Below are 18,442 nucleotides of genomic sequence, written 5' to 3' on the forward strand. Positions count from 1 at the left end.
CCATGTTCCCCAGCAACTGGTGCACCCAGGCTTACTGCCTCGGATACTGGAGGTAGCACGTAGCCATCCGGACTGGTGGCCATTGATAGCCTCCTCCTCCAGGAATTTGTCCAATCCCGTTTTAAAACCATCCGAATTGGTGGCCACCATTACACATTGCGCCAGTGAATTCCATAGGCACTGTGTGAAGTAGTCCTTCCTTTTATCTGTCTTTAATCTCCCACCACTCAGCTTCATGGGATGACCCCAGGTTCTGGTATTATGACAGAGGGAGGAAAACGTCTCCCTGTCCACTTTCTCCGTACCATGCATCATTTTGTACACCTCTATCATGTCTTCTCTTACTCGCCCTTTTTCTAAGTAAAAGCTAAACAATCTCAGATGTTGTAACCTTTCCTCATGGGGGAGTTGCTCTAGGCCTTGGATCATTTTAGTTGCCCTTTTCTGCACTTTTACCAACATGGCAATATCCTTTTTTAGGTGCAGTAACCAGAACTGTGCACACTATTCAAAGTAATGCTAGTAATACTCTCACATAATACTAGAACCCAAGGGTCATCCCATGAAACACCATAGATCTGTGTAAGGGCTGTGTGATATTGGCAGTTTTAGTTTCAATTTCCTAATTATGCTTACGATGGAGTTTGCCTTTTTCACATTATTAGGAACGCAGACCTTAAAACATGATTATTTGCCATGTCTGCCCAATGAAACTTTCATTTCTGAAGGAGCAATCCTATGGGTCGCACCCTCAATTATCGTAAGCCCCCAAACCCGGAGGTTTACATTCATCCTATGCAGGGTGGAAGGAGCAGTGGAAATCAGCTTCCTCTCCCTGTCCTCCAGCCCTGCATTTTTCGCTAGATGGGCTTCTTTTTGCCTGTCTAGCTGGGGTGAATTGGAGGGGCAAGGAAAGACCCTAGGGAGGCCCCAGGATAACTCATATCCTGGCCTCTCCAGTCTCCTCTCCTCCTAGCCCACCGGAACGCCCCCATTCTCCAACTTGAGTTTCCGACCTCAGACAAGCAGCCAGTGCGATTCTCTCCACACCAGCTGCGAGTGGGCAGGGAAGGGGGTCAAATCTCCAAACCCCCCTTCCGAGGTTGGAGCCCTGTTTCCAAGGTCAGAGCGCTATCTGGTGCCAAAGAATTGCTCCCTAAAATCTGTTGCATATTAGAATTTGCCACCCAATTCGCTGGTACAAGTAGATCCCTGGGTTTCCCAAACAGTCCACACAGTGGCCCGTGCAAAGAAACTTCCTCAGGTTTACCTTTCCAGGTGCGCATTTTGTGCCTTCGTTCACCATCCCTGGATCTAGTACATCTGATCCCAGCTGGAAGTCCACGCCCCAGCAAGTGTTGCCTTTGATGGGAGACTGAATAATGGCAGGCTGAATCTTAAAGATGGGGAGGGTGTTCACATTCTCGCACTGTAGCTTTCCACACATGGAGTTCCTGCGGCATGACCGTTTAAATAACTGTTATACTTTCTGACATTATCCGGAGATTAATATCCACCTAGATTTTGGAGAACTTGGGTTTTCTAATGGGGATGTTCCCAGCAAGTAATTACAGACGCAGGCATTATAAAAACATCAGTAGCGTAATCACCCAATTTGAGAGAGTAGATTTGTTGGCGCCACCAGCAAAATATCACTCTGATCTTTAAACAAAAGGGTGGGTGGCTGGGTGGGTGCACAGCCCTTATCCACTGGATGAAATCCCTCAACAGAAACCAAAGTCTCTTAGAGAATCAAAGTCTATTTAACGTGCCTTAAGAAGGCTGTGTTTTTTCCTGGATGGACTGGTACATTGAAAAATAATTAAAACTAGCAAAGGAGAACATGGAAGATAAACCCAAGGTCTTGCTGGACCGGAGCGATGGTCTTTTAGCCCATTGTGGCCACTGATTCTGCAGAAAAAGCCCAGAATGTGACAATGGCTGCACAATTTAGGACAGAATCACAGCAATAGGTGTTTTTTTAAAAAACAACAACAACAACAACAACCCAAGTTTCTAGTCCTCATGGCTAAAAAGATATGTCTCAAATTACTAAAATATCAAAAGCCATGGAAGTGGCTAAATAGAATGTCCCATGCTGGGGAGTGGGGGTGAGGGATGCCCCATATTGCTTCTCCCCACTGATCCACCCTGGCAACACCTGGCCATGTTGCTCTCCTAGGAAACACTCCCAACAGGTGGGCAGAGTTCCCAAGTCATACCAACTTACCAGCTCGAGCATTTCTTGTATTCATGCCCATGATAGCCACAGTTTCCAAACCTGTCGCCTTTCGAATTCACTACAGAAAAGCAAATTTCGGGGGCCACCTTTGCCTCTGCAAAACACAGATTTGGGAAACGGGGTCAGTAGCCACTCACACATTTTGCTCATGTCTTCATCTAACTCCTTTGCAACTTCATGGTGAAGACAGCAGCGTAAAGGAAATGAAAGCAGACTTTGTCCAAAATACGCCGCCATTATTTATTTATTTATGTATTTATTTATATAGCACCATCAGTGTACATGGTGCTGTACAGAGTAAAATAATAAAATAACAAAACCCTGCCGCATAGGCTTACATTCTAATAAAATCACAATAAAACAATAAGAAGGGGAAGAGAATGCATTTACAGGCACAGGGTAGAGTAAAACTAGCAGTATAAAAGTCAGATCAAAATCAAGTTATGGATGGAGAATGAGCTGAATATACAACCGGGGATGGGTGGGTTGCAGTATTTTTCATTTATTTGTCTTACGCCTCATACCACTAAGTAATGCTACCCAATGTAACTGCTGTTGACTTTTCTTTTTATCTAGACCTAAAATTAATCTCCAGTTTTGCTAACATAAAAACTAAGTTTCTCTTTACTTCTGTTCTCCACCTCATACAAAACCTGTGTGTTTTACTTAAGGGTGGAGACAGATCCAGATACCTGCTGGATTTTTATTGCCAAAGGTGAGGGATCAGCTATTGAGACTGTCTTTGACCGAGCAGTCCCAGCTGTTACCTAAAACCATCAGAGCACCTATTAGAAACAAATCCAATTAAGTCTATCTGTTCCTACACTCCATTCATAAATCTGTGACTTATGATGCAATCCTGTGGGGACGGCCACAGGCCTAGGAACCTGGAAGCTTACGGCTATCCAATGCAAAGTGGGGGGAGCAGCAGAGGTGGTCTTCGCCCCCACACACATCCCTGCTCTGCATTTTAGCTAGATGGGCGTTTTTGCCTCCGCTCTGCATTTTAGCTAGATGGGTGTTTTTGCCTCCACACACACCCCTGCTCTGCATTTTAGCTAGATGGGCATTTTTGCCTCCACACACATCCCTGCTCTGCATTTTAGCTAGATGGACATTTTTGCCTATCTAGCTGAGACGTCAAACAGGTAAGGATGTTGAAGGAATCTGGGCTGGGGGTTAAGCTCGGTGGGTTTTCACCAGCTCAGCCCCCAGATGCCAGCTCATGGATGCCCAAGCTTCCCTGACCCGGCGTTCCCGGGGCCTGAGGTTCCTGTTTTACATTGAATATCAAGCAGCCTCACCAAACTAGAATCTTCAGGACTCTTTCTCGGAACCTGTGACAGTTAAAGTGATATCAAACCAAGAGAAATGTGTCATCCAAAGACAGTCCCTCATCCCTTGGTAAGGTCTCTCAGCTTTTCCTTGTGGAGAAACAACTAAAAGCCAAACTAAGGTCCTGTCGTGCTCAGGCCTGCTTCCCTTAGCATGGGGGAAGGGGTTTCAAGCTATCAATCAGAATCAGATTCTGACGCAGAAGAAATAGGCCTAGAAACGTACTAGCCTACACAGGAAGAGAGAGGAGATTTTCCCAGGCCCTTCACCAGCCAGGGATGAATCTTCACCAGACCTTATCAGTGAAAACGTAAACAACTCGGAGCCTATGGGAACTCAGCAATCCTCAGAGGAGGAAGAGACTTCAGAGTTGGGTGATCTCAGAGTCCGCCACAGGTTCAAATGGGCAGAGCTAAAAGAAGGCGAGAGGCTCAGCTAGCTTCTTGCCAAATTCTTCTCCAGAGGAATCCCCCCTGAAGTGAAAGGGACACAGGGAAAAGACCTTCCCTTTTGTTGAAAGGACAATTGTCTTTCCTAGTTAGCCAAGTTCTAGCCCAGAGGAAAGTTCCTAGCGTTTAACCTCTCTTCAGGTGTGAAAAGCAGTTTATTTTCTGAATAAAGCTTTGTGGAGTACTTAGCCAGCATCTTTATTGTCTCTCACTGCAGCGGGAGGGCTTGGAAACACGACAGGTCCTTCGTAAGCAAGTCTGTTTTCAAAAGAGCCTCCTCTGCTTATCAATCAGGTTCATACCAAGGTCGGTGGTTCTTCTGGGAGCCAGGCCCTGAGCCGTTTAGAGCTTTAAAGGGTAACTGGAAACCTTTGCAGGTCTTTCAAGACAGGCGTAATATGAGTCTAACACTGCGCACCGTCCAGCGGTCTAGCAGCTACATTTTGGTCCAACCAAAGCTTCCAGATGCTCTTCAAGGGCAGCCCCACGTAGAGCACATTACAACAGAACGTAAGAAGAGCCCTGATGCTGGATCAGACCAAGGGTCCAGCTGGTCCAGCTCTCTCTTCACACAGTGCCTAACAAGCTGTCAACCAGGGACCCACAAGCAGGACATGGTGCAACAGCACCCTCCTGCCCATGTTCCCCAGCAACTGGTGTACATAGCCATACTGCCTCTGATACTGGAGATTGCACCATCAGCGCTAATAGCCACTGAGCGCCTTCTCCCCCAAGAATTTATCCAACCCCCTTTGAAAGCCACCCCATCTTGTGGTAGTGAATCAGAGGGCATGTTTACACCTCCCAGCGTTCCGGGAGGATCTCGTCATTTGCTGATCATGAGATCCTCCCCCTGCATTCACACATGGCGCATGACGTCCAGGGAGGAAGGAGGACGTCACACCCGCCTCTTTTTTTTTTTAAAAAAAAGAAGAAGCCCCAAACCCCCCCTCCCCACCCCGATGGGCACAGAGCGCTTGAAGAGCTCCGTGCCCTGTTCCTGGTTCCCAGCTCCTCGCATTTAATTGCGAGGAGCCGGGATGAAACCGGGACAGCCACCCACACCTCCCGTGGTCTCGGGACAAACCTGAGACCACAGGGAAAAATGAGAAAAAAGGGTGTGGCAATATCCCAGAGAAATGGAGGGATCATCCCTCCCTGCTCCTGGGATCCCTTGTGCGCCATGTGGATGCACAGGGGCAATCCCAGGACGAGCCCCAGTCGCCTGGTGTAGACATGCCCTAACTGTGAAGTAACTGAGACATGGAGAACTCTCGCAAATTTCAGACAGAGGAAGGAACAGCTGCAGCTGCCGTACTTGATCTTAACTACCAAATGCCGAAAGCCTGGGCTGCTGTGCCCAGACCAGTAGAACCCACTAGGCGACAGTGCTTCTTACTTGAACCAAAGATGGCCTGACACTGTGCCTCGTAGTACTGGCATTGCCCGTTGTAGCAGTAGGCATCATCTTTGTGGCAAGGGTGGCCGTTCTGGAGGGTGACATCTTGCGGGCAAAACGGCGATGTCCCGTTGCAGTATTCTGGGAGGTCACACTCGCCGGAGCTCTCTCGGCACTCGCTGCCTTTGGAACGGTACTGGGAAGGGAGGAGAGAAATAGGCCATTGGCACCGTTTCCGTGTCCCTTCTGGGAACAGACGCGTCCTTCCACTAATGGCACCCCAGAATAATGCAATAGTAACAATATTTAGCATTTATACAGCACATTTCAAATGTCCCAAACATTTCATCCCATCTCAGTAATCCTTACAGTAGCCCTGTAAGGCAGGCTGGTATTATTGTTGTTGTTGCTATTTATTAATTAATAAACAATTAATAGCAAGTATAGGGGAGCCCAATTTCTAGCAGGACTGTGGCATGTCTGACTCACGCCAATCCTTTTCCAACTTCACTGGCTGCCAGTCCAGGTCTGAGCCCGATTCAAAGTGCTGGTATTAACATTTAAAGCCCTAAACGGCTTGGGGCCAGGCTATCTGAAGGAACGCCTCCTCCCGTATGTACTTGCCCAGAGCCTCAGGGGTCCTTCTCCGTGAGGCCCTGCGAAAGGAAGTGAGGCAGGTGGCTACCAGGAGGAGGGCCTTCTCTGCTGTGGCACCCCGGCTGTGGAATGAGCTCCCTAAGGAGGTTCGCCTGGCACCTACACTATATTCTTTCAGACGCCACGTGAAGACCTTTTTATTCTCCCAGCATTTTAACAGTCTATAAATTTAAATTTTAACTTTGCTGTTATAAATTTGAATTTTAAATTTGCATTTCTGCGCTAATGCTGATTTTATTCCGGTTGTGTTTTCATATTGTATTTTATATCATGTTTTTATACTATTTGTTTTATACTTTGAATGGTTTTACCTTTTGTGAACCGCCCAGGGAGCTTCGGCTATTGGGCGGTATAAAAATGTAATAAAATAAATAAATAAATAAATAAATGTTGGGGAAAGAGTTTCCTCCCCTGCTGCATTCCTGGCCAAAAACAAACAGCCCCAGAAGGACAGCTCCCATTGATGTCAATGGGTGCAGCTGATGCCAACTGACGTCACTGCAGGCAGGAGCAGTTGTGGGAGAGATTTTTGTTGGGACCATGGCAAGAGAAGAGCATTAAAAGAAACACACCCTCACATACCACAGTCCTGACAAAAATCAGAACATGCTAGTAAGTGTTAAGCAGCAAACAAAGCGACAGGTTGCTTACCTGTAACTGTGGTTCTTCGAGTGGTCATCTGTGCAGTCACACATATGGGCTCTGCGTCTGCGCGAAGCCCCGCTTCGGGAATCTTCTATAGCTAAGAGGCATTTTGGGCAGGAACCCCTCCCCCTCTACTGCGCATATGCAGAGGGGTTCCCGCCCAGATTCCCTCAGTTCTTCTGAGACCAGTAGGCCTCGTCTGAGGAATTTTGACACCTTCAGGTGTATCTGAAAAAACTACTTGATAAAGCATTAGTAATACTTAATGGACACCAAGAGGGGAGTATGGTGGGTGGGTGGTGTGACTGCACAGATGACCACTCGAAGAACCACAGTTACAGGTAAGCAACCTGTCCTTCTTCTTCGTGGTCTCTGTGCATCACACATATGGGCGATTAGCAAGCTTCTACTCACCGGAGGAGAGCTGGTGTCCTTAGGTGAATACAGATGATAACACTGCTCTGCCAAAAGAGCAGTCAGCTCTCGACCTGACGTCCAGTTTATAATGTGACACGAACGTCTTTGGTCGGGCCCATGTTGCTGCCTTGCATATCTCTGGGATGGTGATGCCACGATGGAAGGCAGATGATGTAGAGACAGCTCTGCTGGAATGCCCCTTGATCGATTTTGGGGGTTCCAATTTCTGCAGCTGATAGGCTAGAGTAATACACTGGACCAGCCAGGAGGAGAGTCTCTGAGATGACACGGGTTGGCCTTTCTTGCTCCCTCCATGACAAATGAATAAACGTTGTGATTTTCGAAAAGGAGCAGTACGATCTTTGTAAAAAGCTAAAGCTCTCCTCACATCTAGTGAGTGAAGAGTTCTCTCCAGAGCAGTTGAAGGAGATGGAAAGAATGCTGGTAGGACAATGTCTTGATTGACATGGAAGGATGACACAACCTTAGGTAGGAATTGGATGTCAGGACGGAGTACCACCTTGTCGAAGTGAAAAACAAGATATGGTTCATCTATTCTCAGAGCACAGAGTTCACTTGCTCGCCTTGCCGATGTTATTGCTACTAAGAAAACAACCTTTAACGTGAGAAGACGTAAATCAGTGGTAGCTAAGGGCTCAACGGTGGCCTTGAAAGTGCATGTAGCACTACGGACAAACTCCAGGAAGGAGAAAAAGTTCTTACTGGTGGGTTCAAGTTAGATACTCCCCTTAAAAACTGTTTAACTTTTGGGTGTGAAAACACCTTAAAACCATCAATGCAATCATGGAAAAAGGAGATTGCTGCTAGGTATACTTTTAACGAAGAAACTTTCAGACCTTTGTCAACCAAAACTAATAAAAATGACAGGATCTGATTAACTGAACAAGTTTTAGGAAAAAAATCATTTTCAGATGCAAAAGAACTGAATGCAGCCCACTTCCTGTCATAATTTAGTCTTGTGGAAGGTTTCAGTGCTGCATCCAAGACCACTTGAATTCTGGTTAAGACAGTGTTCAATATTGAGGAATTAACCTCCACGCCGTCATGTGGAGCGTGTGTAGATCCAGGTGGTGTACTTGACCCTTGTGCTGGGAGAGAAGGTCCTTTCTCGTGGGCAGCCCCCAGTACAGACCTCGGGACCTGTTCAGCAATGTTGCGAACCAATTCTGCCTGGGCCACCAGGGTGTCAGAATTATACAATTCGCATTGTCTTGGCTAATATTCTCGTTATGAGAGGAAATGGTGGGAATATATACAGGAAGGAGTGGTCCCATTTGTAAAGGAACGCATCCCCTAGTGATCGTCTTCCTATTCCTGCTCTGCTGCAGAAGAAGTCGCAGACTGCATTGTGTTCTGTTGTGAATAGGTCTATTTGTGGTTTCCCCCAGGTTCGAAAAATCTGGTCGATGATCGAGGGATGAATGCTCCATTCGTGTACGAGTGACGCATGTCTGCTGAGGTCGTCTGCTAGCTGGTTGTCCACCCCTGCTATATGGACCGCTGTCAAGGATATACAGTGTCGAGTGCACCACTCCCAGATGTGTATGGTAAGTTTTATCAATGATGGAGATTTGGTTCCCCCCTGTTTGTTGAGGTAGAACACAGTTGTTGTGTTGTCTGAGGTTATTTGTATATGTTGGTTGGCTATCCTTGTCTCGAAAGCCTTGAGGGCCTTTTGGACAGCTAGTAGTTCTAGATAGTTTATGTGCTTTTTCTTTTCTTTTAACGTCCACGATCCTTGTATGCTTAAGGAATTGAGATGGGCTCCCCAACCGTCGGGTGAGGCATCTGTTGTGATTGCTATGGTCGGAGTGGAGAGTTGGAATGGCACTCCCTCTGTTAGGTTGTGATGGTTTTCCCACCATTTCAAAGATTTGACCACATTTGGTGGTAGGATAAGGATGGTTCTCTTGGCGTTTCGCAAAGGATTGAACTGTCTGTTGAACCACATTTGTAAGATTCTCATCTTGAGTCTTGCTAGGGCCATCACCATGGTGGTTGAAGACATCAGTCCTAACAGTCTTTGTACTGTGTGAGCGGTCACAATTCGTTGTTTCCTTACTTGAATTGTCAGGGTTCTTATGGTAGTTGCTCTGTCTACAGGTAAGTATGCTCTGGTAGTGTTTGACTTTAAGATTGCTCCTATGTATTTTATCTTTCTGGTTGGAGAGAGAATTGATTTTTCTGTATTTATTAAGAGGCCTAATTGGTTTAGGAGGTCTCGAACATAGAGGATATGTTGCTGAAGGGTTTGTTTCGATTCTGCTACCACCGGCCAGTCGTCTATATAAGGGTGTATTTGTATACCCTGTTTTCTGAGATGAGAACAGACGACTGCGATACATTTCGTGAAGATCCTTGGAGCTGTTGACAAGCCGAAGGGTAACACTTGGTATTGGAAAGCTCGGTCGCCAATGATGAAGCGGAGGAACTGTTGGCTGTCTGGATGGATGGCTATATGGAAGTAAGCATCCTTCAGGTCGATGGAGGCGAACCAAGAATGCTTCGTGAGAAGTGGTAGTATATTTGGAAGGGAGACCATTCGGAAAAAAAATCGGTGTGATGTAGTAATTTACGTCCCTTAGATCCAAAATGGGACGAATTCCTCCATCGCTCTTTGGAACGGTGAAGTACCGAGAGTAAAACCCCCGGTGTAGTTGTTCCTTCGGCACTGGCCATATCGCTCCCTTCTTTATCAATGAATGAACTTCCTCTTGTAGAGGCGCTGATGGTGTTGTTCATTTTAGATGACCCGTTGGTGGTATGGCATCGAATTCTATTCTGTATCCCCCTTCGACTATCGAGAGGACCCATTTGTCCGTTGTTATTTGGGACCAAGTCTCGATCGATGCTGATAAACGGTTGCCGAAGGGGGTACTGCTGTTGCTGGATGGCGTCAAGTCAAAGGCGCCGATTTTGCTGGTAATCTTGCCTTCGACGCTGAAACTTAGGCTTCGACGCAGGGAATTGTCTCCTTCCCTGCTGTATTGCTGGAAGTTGTCTTTGTTGTTGTCTGTCAGTCTGGTATCGTGGCGCTTTGTTTCCAGGTCTGTACCACTTTCTTGGCTTATAATATTGCCCCTGTTGTCCTGCTCCGATACCCATTTTCCTGGCAGTTGTCTTTGCCTTTTGCACTGTGTCCATCGCCTCATCGGTCGTGGAGTTGAAGAGGCCTGATCCATCAAATGGAAGGCTCTCTATGCGCGTTCTGGCCTCTTGGGAGAGACCGGCAGATCTCAACCAGGTATGTCTACGCAACGCCACTGATCCTACCATGGCTTTTGCTCCACAATTGGACTGATGTTTTGCAGTTGCAATCTGCTGACAGGCCATGTGGGTGGCTTCGGCATGAAAAATTCGAGTTAGCTCCCTCTGGTCGTCTCCTAAGTTTTCACATAGAGACATCATCTTCTCCCAAAGGAAGAGCTGATATCTGGACATCGTAGCCTGGTAATTGGCTATTTTAAGGCTTAGGGCTGCTGTGGAGTAGGATCTACGTCCCATCAGATCTAGGCGCCTCCCCTCTTTATCAACTGGTGCTGTATGCATCCTTTGAGAGTGTCCTTGCGCTGACTCGACGATTATAGAGTTTGGTTGGGGGTGCGTAAATAAAAATTCCGCATCCTTTTCCAGTACTCTGTACATGTTGTCGAGCCTCTTTGAGGAAGGTTGTAGCGCCGCGGGATCTTTCCAATGCTCTTTATCAGATCTTGCTATTGTAGGGAGGAAGGGGATGGCTACCGGTGTTGTCGCCTCTGTATAGATGGCTTCAAATACAGGGTCTGTAAGCCTTTCTAGTGATTGTCTTGTCTCGATCCCTAAGGATTGGGCCATTCTTTGGAAAATATCAGCAAAATGTCCAAGACCCTCTGAAGGAGAAACAGCTCCTTGTGCTTCGACTATGGAGTCGGGTGATGGTATTGATGGGGCTGGTGAGGCCACCGATGACGAATCAGAGCAATAATCTTCCACGGAGTGATCAGAGGAGTGTATCTGTACCGTTTGAATTTCCATGCGTTGATTTTCATGGGTTGTTGTTTCAGTTGCCTGTGGTAGTTGTCTTAATTCAATGTCTCACGTAAGCACTTGGCTTGCACGAGCTGTCGATATCGGCTCCGGTGCTGATACCGTTGCCGAAGGCCGGCATTGGGTTGGTGACCGTCGATATCGATCTTCGAGTTCTCGCCAGTTTGCATACTGGTATGTATGCCTAGGAGGTAACGGCCATTGAGACTCTCTCTCCCAGTCTCTTACGGGGGATCGGGAGCGACGTTATCTCCGATAGTACTGATCATGCTCTCTATATCGAGAATCCGAGGATCGTACTGAGTCCAGAGATCGATAACGGCTCAAAGCCCGATCTCGGTGCTCGGACCTGTGACGTCCCTCAGTAGGTAAATTAATCGATCACGAAGGGATCGGTTGCTCTGTGGACAATGGAAGCAGATCCCTGCTACGAGTAGAGGAAGCATCTCTTATCTCCCCTTCTGATAATGATGTTGTAGTTATGGGGTCGACTGTCGAAGTCGATTGCATAGGTATTTGTTGAGCTGTCGACGGTCGTGCTGGACCAGTCGTCTTTTTCGATGTCGACGCCCTTCTTTCGATATCGTGCGAATGAGCCTTAGATTTTTTTCTGGTGTTTAGCTTTGTCGGAGGATTTTGGTGTCCTCGCTTTTTTGGATAGCTTTTTGGCTACGGCCGTAGCTAAAGACCGTCCTGGTGTAGCAGGAGCGTCTTGTTGGGGCCGGTCAGCTCGACTTGTTGTCGGCTGGACAGGAGCTGGAGGCACAAACGGCTCTTCTTGCGCCATGGCAGGTTTATCTACTGCTCTAAGTGCCCTTTCCCACAGCTCAGCCCTTAGTTTATCTGCTCTGTGGCGTCTGGTCAGCTTAGAAAATACTTGGCAATGGGGGCAAGTATCAACCTTGTGCCCTTCTCCTAGGCATATTACACAGAGGTTGTGTCCATCTGAAGGCGATAGCTTTGTGCCGCAATGGGCGCACTTTTTAAACGGGGCCTTGGGGTCCATACAGGCGAAGATCGGAAGGAGAGATTTCTGAGGTAAAGTATGAAAAGTAATATTAACAAATTTTTTTTTAGATAAGAAGAGTAGAAGGAGAAAGAAATATGAACAAAGGAAGAAACGAAGGTAAGTCTTAGCTATTTTCGTATTATAGAGGAAAGCGTTCCCGACGAGGCTGTCGCTGAGACGGTCGAAGAAGAACTGGGGAATCTGGGTGGGAACCCCTCTGCATATGCGCAGTAGAGGGGGAGGGGTTCCCGCCCAAAATGCCTCTTAGCTATAGAAGATTCCCGAAGCGGGGCTTCGCGCAGGCGCAGAGCCCATATGTGTGATGCACAGAGACCACGAAGAAGAACCAAAGATGTGACAGCACCTAACACACATTTAGCATCGCATGTAACCTTGTACGTCATTAGACTGTAACGTTGTAGGCATGATTTTGTTCTAATATAATACTTATTATTACTTGGTTAATATTGCAAATGGATGATGGTTAACTATGATGTTATGTAGGGTGACCATATGGAAAGGAGGACAGGGGTGCCACAACAAAAAGGGCCTGGTCATCCCCCATCTTTCCTCAGATGATGCAAGGACCCACAGAAGGGCCTCTGAAGTGGACCTTAATTCCCAGACTGGATTATGTAGAAAGAGATGAGATATCCTAGGCCTAAACTGTTTAGGGCTGTGCAATTAAAACTAGCACTTTGAACTGGGGCCAGCAATGGATCAGAAGCCACTCTCCATCAAATGGGGGGAAATCACGTTTCCCTACTATCGCTTCTCCGCCCCCGCTTCTCTTGCACAATACTTCCTCTTTCTCACAGTTAGTGTGACCAAATGGAAAGGAGGACAGGGCTCCTGTATCTTTAACAGCTGCATTGAAAAGGGAATTTCAGCAGGTGTCATTTGTATATATGGAGAACCTGGTGGAATTCCCTCTTCATCACCACAGTGAAAGCCGCAGGAGCTATACCAGAGTGACCAGATTTAAAAGAGGGCCGGGCACCTGCAGCTTTCACTGGTGTGATGAAGAGGAAATTTCAACAGGTTCCCCATATATACAAATGAAACCAGCTGAAATTCCCTTGTCTATGCAACTGTTAAAGATACAGGAGCCCAGTCCTCCTTTTCATATGGTCACCCTGTATGTCTATTTTTATTCTTTTTGTTACAAAGCCCCGTTTATTTCAACTCAACCTGCTCTAAGGTGAGCATGTTGAGGGTGGCAGACTAAGGCCGTTTCATCCCTAGGTCACGTCATTAACTTGAGCCGGGAAGGGAAGGTCTTACGCGACAGTTGTGACAGCAGTCTCCATAGCCGCAATCAGCCTCTGGGCGGAGTCTGCAAGTTCCTTCCTCACAGCAAGGATCTGATTTACATTCCTGAAAAGTTAGGGAAGAAGAAAAAAAAGGGAGGCCAGGAGAAGCAGATGAGAAAGAGAGGCATTCTTAGCTCTTCCAACACCGTCCTCAATATAAAGCCTAGAATGGAAATTGGCCTCTTGCAAACACGTCCTGCTTGTGGGCTTCCCATAGGGGGCAGGAGGTTGGCCGCGGTGTGAACAGAAGGCTGGAAGAGAGGGCTCTGGTCTGATCCATCAGGGCTCTTCTTCCATTCACATGCACCATTCCCCATTCATTTAAATAGGGATTAGGCAGGGAAACCATCTGGCAGATTGAGGGCTCCCTGTCTTCCCTGTAAATGCTGCATTACGAGTCAGACTTCAAATCCATCAAAAGCTCAATTCAGCACCCATAAGAACATCAGAAGAGCCCTGCTGGGTCAGACCAAGGGTCCAGCTAGTCCAGCACTCTGTTCACACCGTGGCCAACCAGCTGTCAACCAGGGACCAACAAAGCAGGACATGGTGCAACAGCACCCTCCCACCCATGTTCCCCAGCAACTGGTGCACACAGGCTTACTGCCTCGGATACTGGAGGTAGCACGTAGCCATCAGGGCTAGTAGCCATCGATAGCCTTCTCCTCCAGGAATTTATCTAATCCCCTTTTAAAGCCATCCAAACTGGTGGCCATCACTCCATCTTGTGGTAGTGAGTTCCATAATTTAACTACGCACTGTGTGAAGAAGTCCTTCCTTTTATTTGTCTTGAATCTCCCACCAAACAGCTTCATGGGATGACCCCATTGGGTTCTAGCATTATGGGAGAGGGAGAAAAATGTCTCCCTGTCCACATTCTCCACACCATGCATACTTTTGTACACCTCTATCATGTAGCCTCCTTAGCCTCCTTTTTTCCAACTTTCCCTCAATGCTGCACCAGTGACTTAAGGCATTGAGCAAGGGGTTGGCCCCTTCCAACTCTACTATACTATGGTTCGACGACTAACCTCGAGGGATCCGCAATCACATTCCTCTCCAGAATCCACTAGCTTGTTGCCGCAGTATGGGACACTGTAGGTTTCGTCAGGCCTGGGGATGTTGAGCAGGCAGCTTCCGCCCTTGTTCAGGGTGAGCTTTTCAAAGTCTTCCTCGCTGCAGCTGCTGAAGTTTCTGGCTCCTCTACAAACACAGAATATTAGAACAGTCCTTACATTGGGCCCACTCAAAGTACAGGGCAGGGATTTTTCAGGCAGGGTTCTCCGTGTGGTCCTTGGGTTTCGTGAATGTCCTGAGAAACCCCAGAGGCCCGGCAAAACTTCCCACTTCACCTTCTCTTCTTGCACCCAATGATCGCAAATAATATTCCAAAGAATTAGCTAGTACAAATGGTTCGCCTTTGAATGTTGGAATGGTTAAATCAGCCATGAAAATAGGCCAACAGAAGTTACAAGCCTAAGACTTCTTCCTAGCCTTGCTACTGAGCATGTAGCTGGTGTTTCCATCCTGGCTACAGAAGAGGGGAAGGCCCCACCCTCCACAGCCTGCATGGAAATTATTATTCTCTCTCTTTTCTCGCTCGCGGCGGTTTTTCTAGATGAGCATGATGGGCTTTGCCAAGTCATGCTGTCTTTTACTGATTCAGGAATTTCCTGACAATTGAGCATGTTTTCAGTACGACTGCTTTCTGGATGTTGGTGTGGATGTATTTTGGTAGGCCCTGTTTCTGAAGGTTTTCTGTATAGTTTTTTGATATGACTAATGGAATAACTGTGACCTTTACCTGTTGCCATAGTTCTTTAACTTCCATAGCCAGTGGTGTATATTTCTCTCTCTTTTTCTCTTCCTTTTCTACAAAATTTTTGTCATTAGGTATTGTTATGTCAATGAGGTAAGTAGTAGTATCATCATCATCATCATTTTTATACCACCCCATAGCCAAGCTCTCTGGGCAATTAACAACAATTCACAAAAACATTACAAACTACAACATAACAAAAACAATCTAAAAAAAATTAACACAGAAAAATTAAAACACTGTAAATAGGTAAAAGCAATTTAAGTGAACAACATACTCCCTAATAGACCTGTTCAAAATAGATGCTGGCTTCTTGCCTCTTGGCAGGCTAGTAATAAGAAAAAGTGGACTGAAAGAGGAGGGATGGAACAGTGCATTACTTCTCTATCAGCCCTTTGCATTTCCATATTGATGGCAGAGAAATGGCCTCTGTGGCTAGCACAGAAACCAAATACGCTGTCAGAGAAGGGATAGAGCAATCCATTCCGCCTCCGCACGCACACTCATTGGCCTGCACAGAATTCCTGATCGCCCTTGGTGAACAGCAAGTCGTTAAACACAAGGCTGTGCTAAACTACTTATGACCAGTTGTTGTTGTTTTTTATCGGGATGGGGCACAGGGAAAGGCGGTAGGATATCACGTCATGTTGCAGGGCTTCCTCAACTGGTACACCTAGGCGTGACCATATCACACCAGTTTTAAAATCTCTTCGCTGGTTGCCAATTAGTTTCCGAGCGAAGTATAAAGTGTTGGTTATCACCTTTAAAGCCCTACATAGTTTGGGTCCAGGCTACCTGCGGGATCGCCTTCTCTCGTACAATCCACCCTGCACACTCAGGTCCTCTGGGAAAAATCTACTTCAGCTAGCAAAAACTAGGCTAACAACCATTACCCAGAGGACCTTCTCTTCTGCTGCTCCCAGACTGTGGAATGGCCTGACGGAGGAGACTCGTCAACTTAAAAGTCTATTAGCATTCAAGAAAGCTATAAAGACTGATCTCTTCCGGCAGGCCTACCCAGTGGAATTTCAGGATGTTTTTAGAATGTTTTTAGGATGTTTTTAACAATGTATATTATGTTTTAATTCAGTTTTATGTATTTTATGGTTTATTGTTGTTCCCCGCCTTGATCAGAATGGAGAGGCGGGTAAGAAATAATAATAATCATCATCATCATCATCATCATCATCATCATCATCATCCTCTAAAACATAATTGAAAACCACTGCTCTAGGATATAGCTACACTGCAAGCTATCTAGGAACTGGCATTCGCCACACCTGAAAACACTCACCTCCTCCCACAGCTTTTATTTGTTTAAAGGGCGAGGTCCCGGCTTTTGCGGCCATGTTTTGAATACACGCAAGCAGTCTCCGCAGACGGCTGCCGTGCTCAGGGGTTGGAGTTCCTAGGTGCCGGCATGGCTCGCTCTCCCTCTCCTGCTGCCGGCCGTTATTCCATCCCTACCCAAAGACCTTCTGAGAACAGACTTACGACGCTCCGGAGTTCATAATGCAGTTTGCTGTTCCACAGTGACAGTTCCTTTCGTCGTCGTGGTTCATTCCTAGGTTATGGCCAAGCTCGTGCGCAACAATGGAGGCAAACATCTGCACGCTGATGGGTCCAAACTACAACATCATGTAAAAACAACGAAGCAAGCAAGAGAGTGGAAAGGTAAGCAACTTGATGGATGTCTTTGGCTGCAGCAGACAACACAACAGTCAACAGTGGGGTAATAATAAACTTGACAGTTGTTTATCTAGCGGGTACTATCCACACAACATCATAATAATCAACCATAGATTAGGATCAGCGTTGAGTTGACTATTAGCCCATGCTGAGTTGACTCACTCATCTCCTGCCCTTTCTCCCCCCTCAGTCCTCTCGCTAGTATCCCATCACTCATTGCTGCCAAAAATCTATCCTGCCAGCTGGACTAGAGCGGCGGCCACCGCTTTGACTGCTCTTGCCTTGAGACTCTGTGGCTGATGAAATAACCAATGGTGGCTGAGGAAATGACCAACGGTGCCAACGGTAAACAACACGATAACCAATGGTGGTTCAAATAGCAAACTCTGCACAGCGCTGGTTATTTGTGTTGATTATTTCGGCCAAATAACCAACCACTCATTAAAAAACTCCCTCCACACAACATGAGCGTGTTCAGAGGAGGGCAACCAGGATGATCAGGGGTCTGGAAACAAATGCCCAATGAAGAGAGACTGAAAGAACTGGGCATGTTTAGCCTGGAGAAGAGAAGATTGAGGGGAGACATGATAGCACTCTTCAAATACTTAAAAGGTTGTCACACAGAGGAGGGCCAGGATCTCTTCTCGATCCTCCCAGAGTGCAGGACACGGAATAACAGGCTCAAGTTAAAGGAAGCCAGATTCCGGCTGGACATCAGGAAAAACTTCCTGACTGTTAGAGCAGTACGACAATGGAATCACTTACCTAGGGAGGTTGTGAGCTCTCCCACACCAGAGGCATTCAAGAGGCAGCTGGACAACCATCTGTCAGGGATGCTTTAGGGTGGATTCCTGCATTGAGCAGGGGGTTGGACTTGATGGCCTTACAGGCCCCTTCCAACTCTACTATTCTATGATTCTACGATAACCCATGAGCGACTATTTAAACCACCATTAGTTATCATATTGTCTGAATCCAGTCTTTGTCAGTGTAACTTCAGGAGACTCTCAAAGGTACAAGGTATAGATGTGGGTACATATATTATTTTTAAAAATGGCTTCGGCTGCTACACAAGCCAAAAGACTCTGGGAGTCTTTTGACCGAAGAGCAAGATATAGGTCCTTGGAATAAATAAAATGAATAATATGTAGTCCCCCTGGAACTCTCCCTCCCCCAATTTTTGTTGATGCCATGGTTAGCAAACCCTCTGGAGCCGGTGGGCTGTTTTAGGGTTGCCTGCACGCACTGCAGCCCACTGTGGTTCATTTCAGCAGCAGTGGGCTGCTAGATTGTGCAAATAAGGCCCAGTGTCACTCATATGATATAAAACCAACCACCCCCTTTAACAGTGGCACATGCGCACGCACACGCACACACACACAAACCCAACTTAAAATCAAGCAACTGAATTGCAACCAGTC

At 46.8% G+C, this 18,442-nt stretch overlaps 1 protein-coding gene across 1 annotated transcript in view; it reads right to left on the bottom strand.

Moving 5' to 3' along the window:
• Nucleotides 1–18,442, bottom strand: part of ADAM9 (ADAM metallopeptidase domain 9) — a 78,393-nt gene that overhangs the window by 22,975 nt on the left and 36,976 nt on the right. Inside the window, exons 11-16 of the mRNA XM_063139282.1 lie at nt 16,827–16,960; nt 14,545–14,716; nt 13,485–13,577; nt 5,426–5,621; nt 2,231–2,336; nt 1,271–1,454 (exon numbers count right to left, since the gene is read on the bottom strand). Of these exons, the coding sequence (XP_062995352.1) occupies nt 1,271–1,454; nt 2,231–2,336; nt 5,426–5,621; nt 13,485–13,577; nt 14,545–14,716; nt 16,827–16,960 (885 nt within the window). The remainder of the gene's footprint in view (nt 1–1,270; nt 1,455–2,230; nt 2,337–5,425; nt 5,622–13,484; nt 13,578–14,544; nt 14,717–16,826; nt 16,961–18,442) is intronic.

The sequence above is a fragment of the Elgaria multicarinata genome, chromosome 12, assembly GCF_023053635.1.
Source record: "Elgaria multicarinata webbii isolate HBS135686 ecotype San Diego chromosome 12, rElgMul1.1.pri, whole genome shotgun sequence".
Lineage (NCBI taxonomy): Eukaryota > Metazoa > Chordata > Lepidosauria > Squamata > Anguidae > Elgaria > Elgaria multicarinata.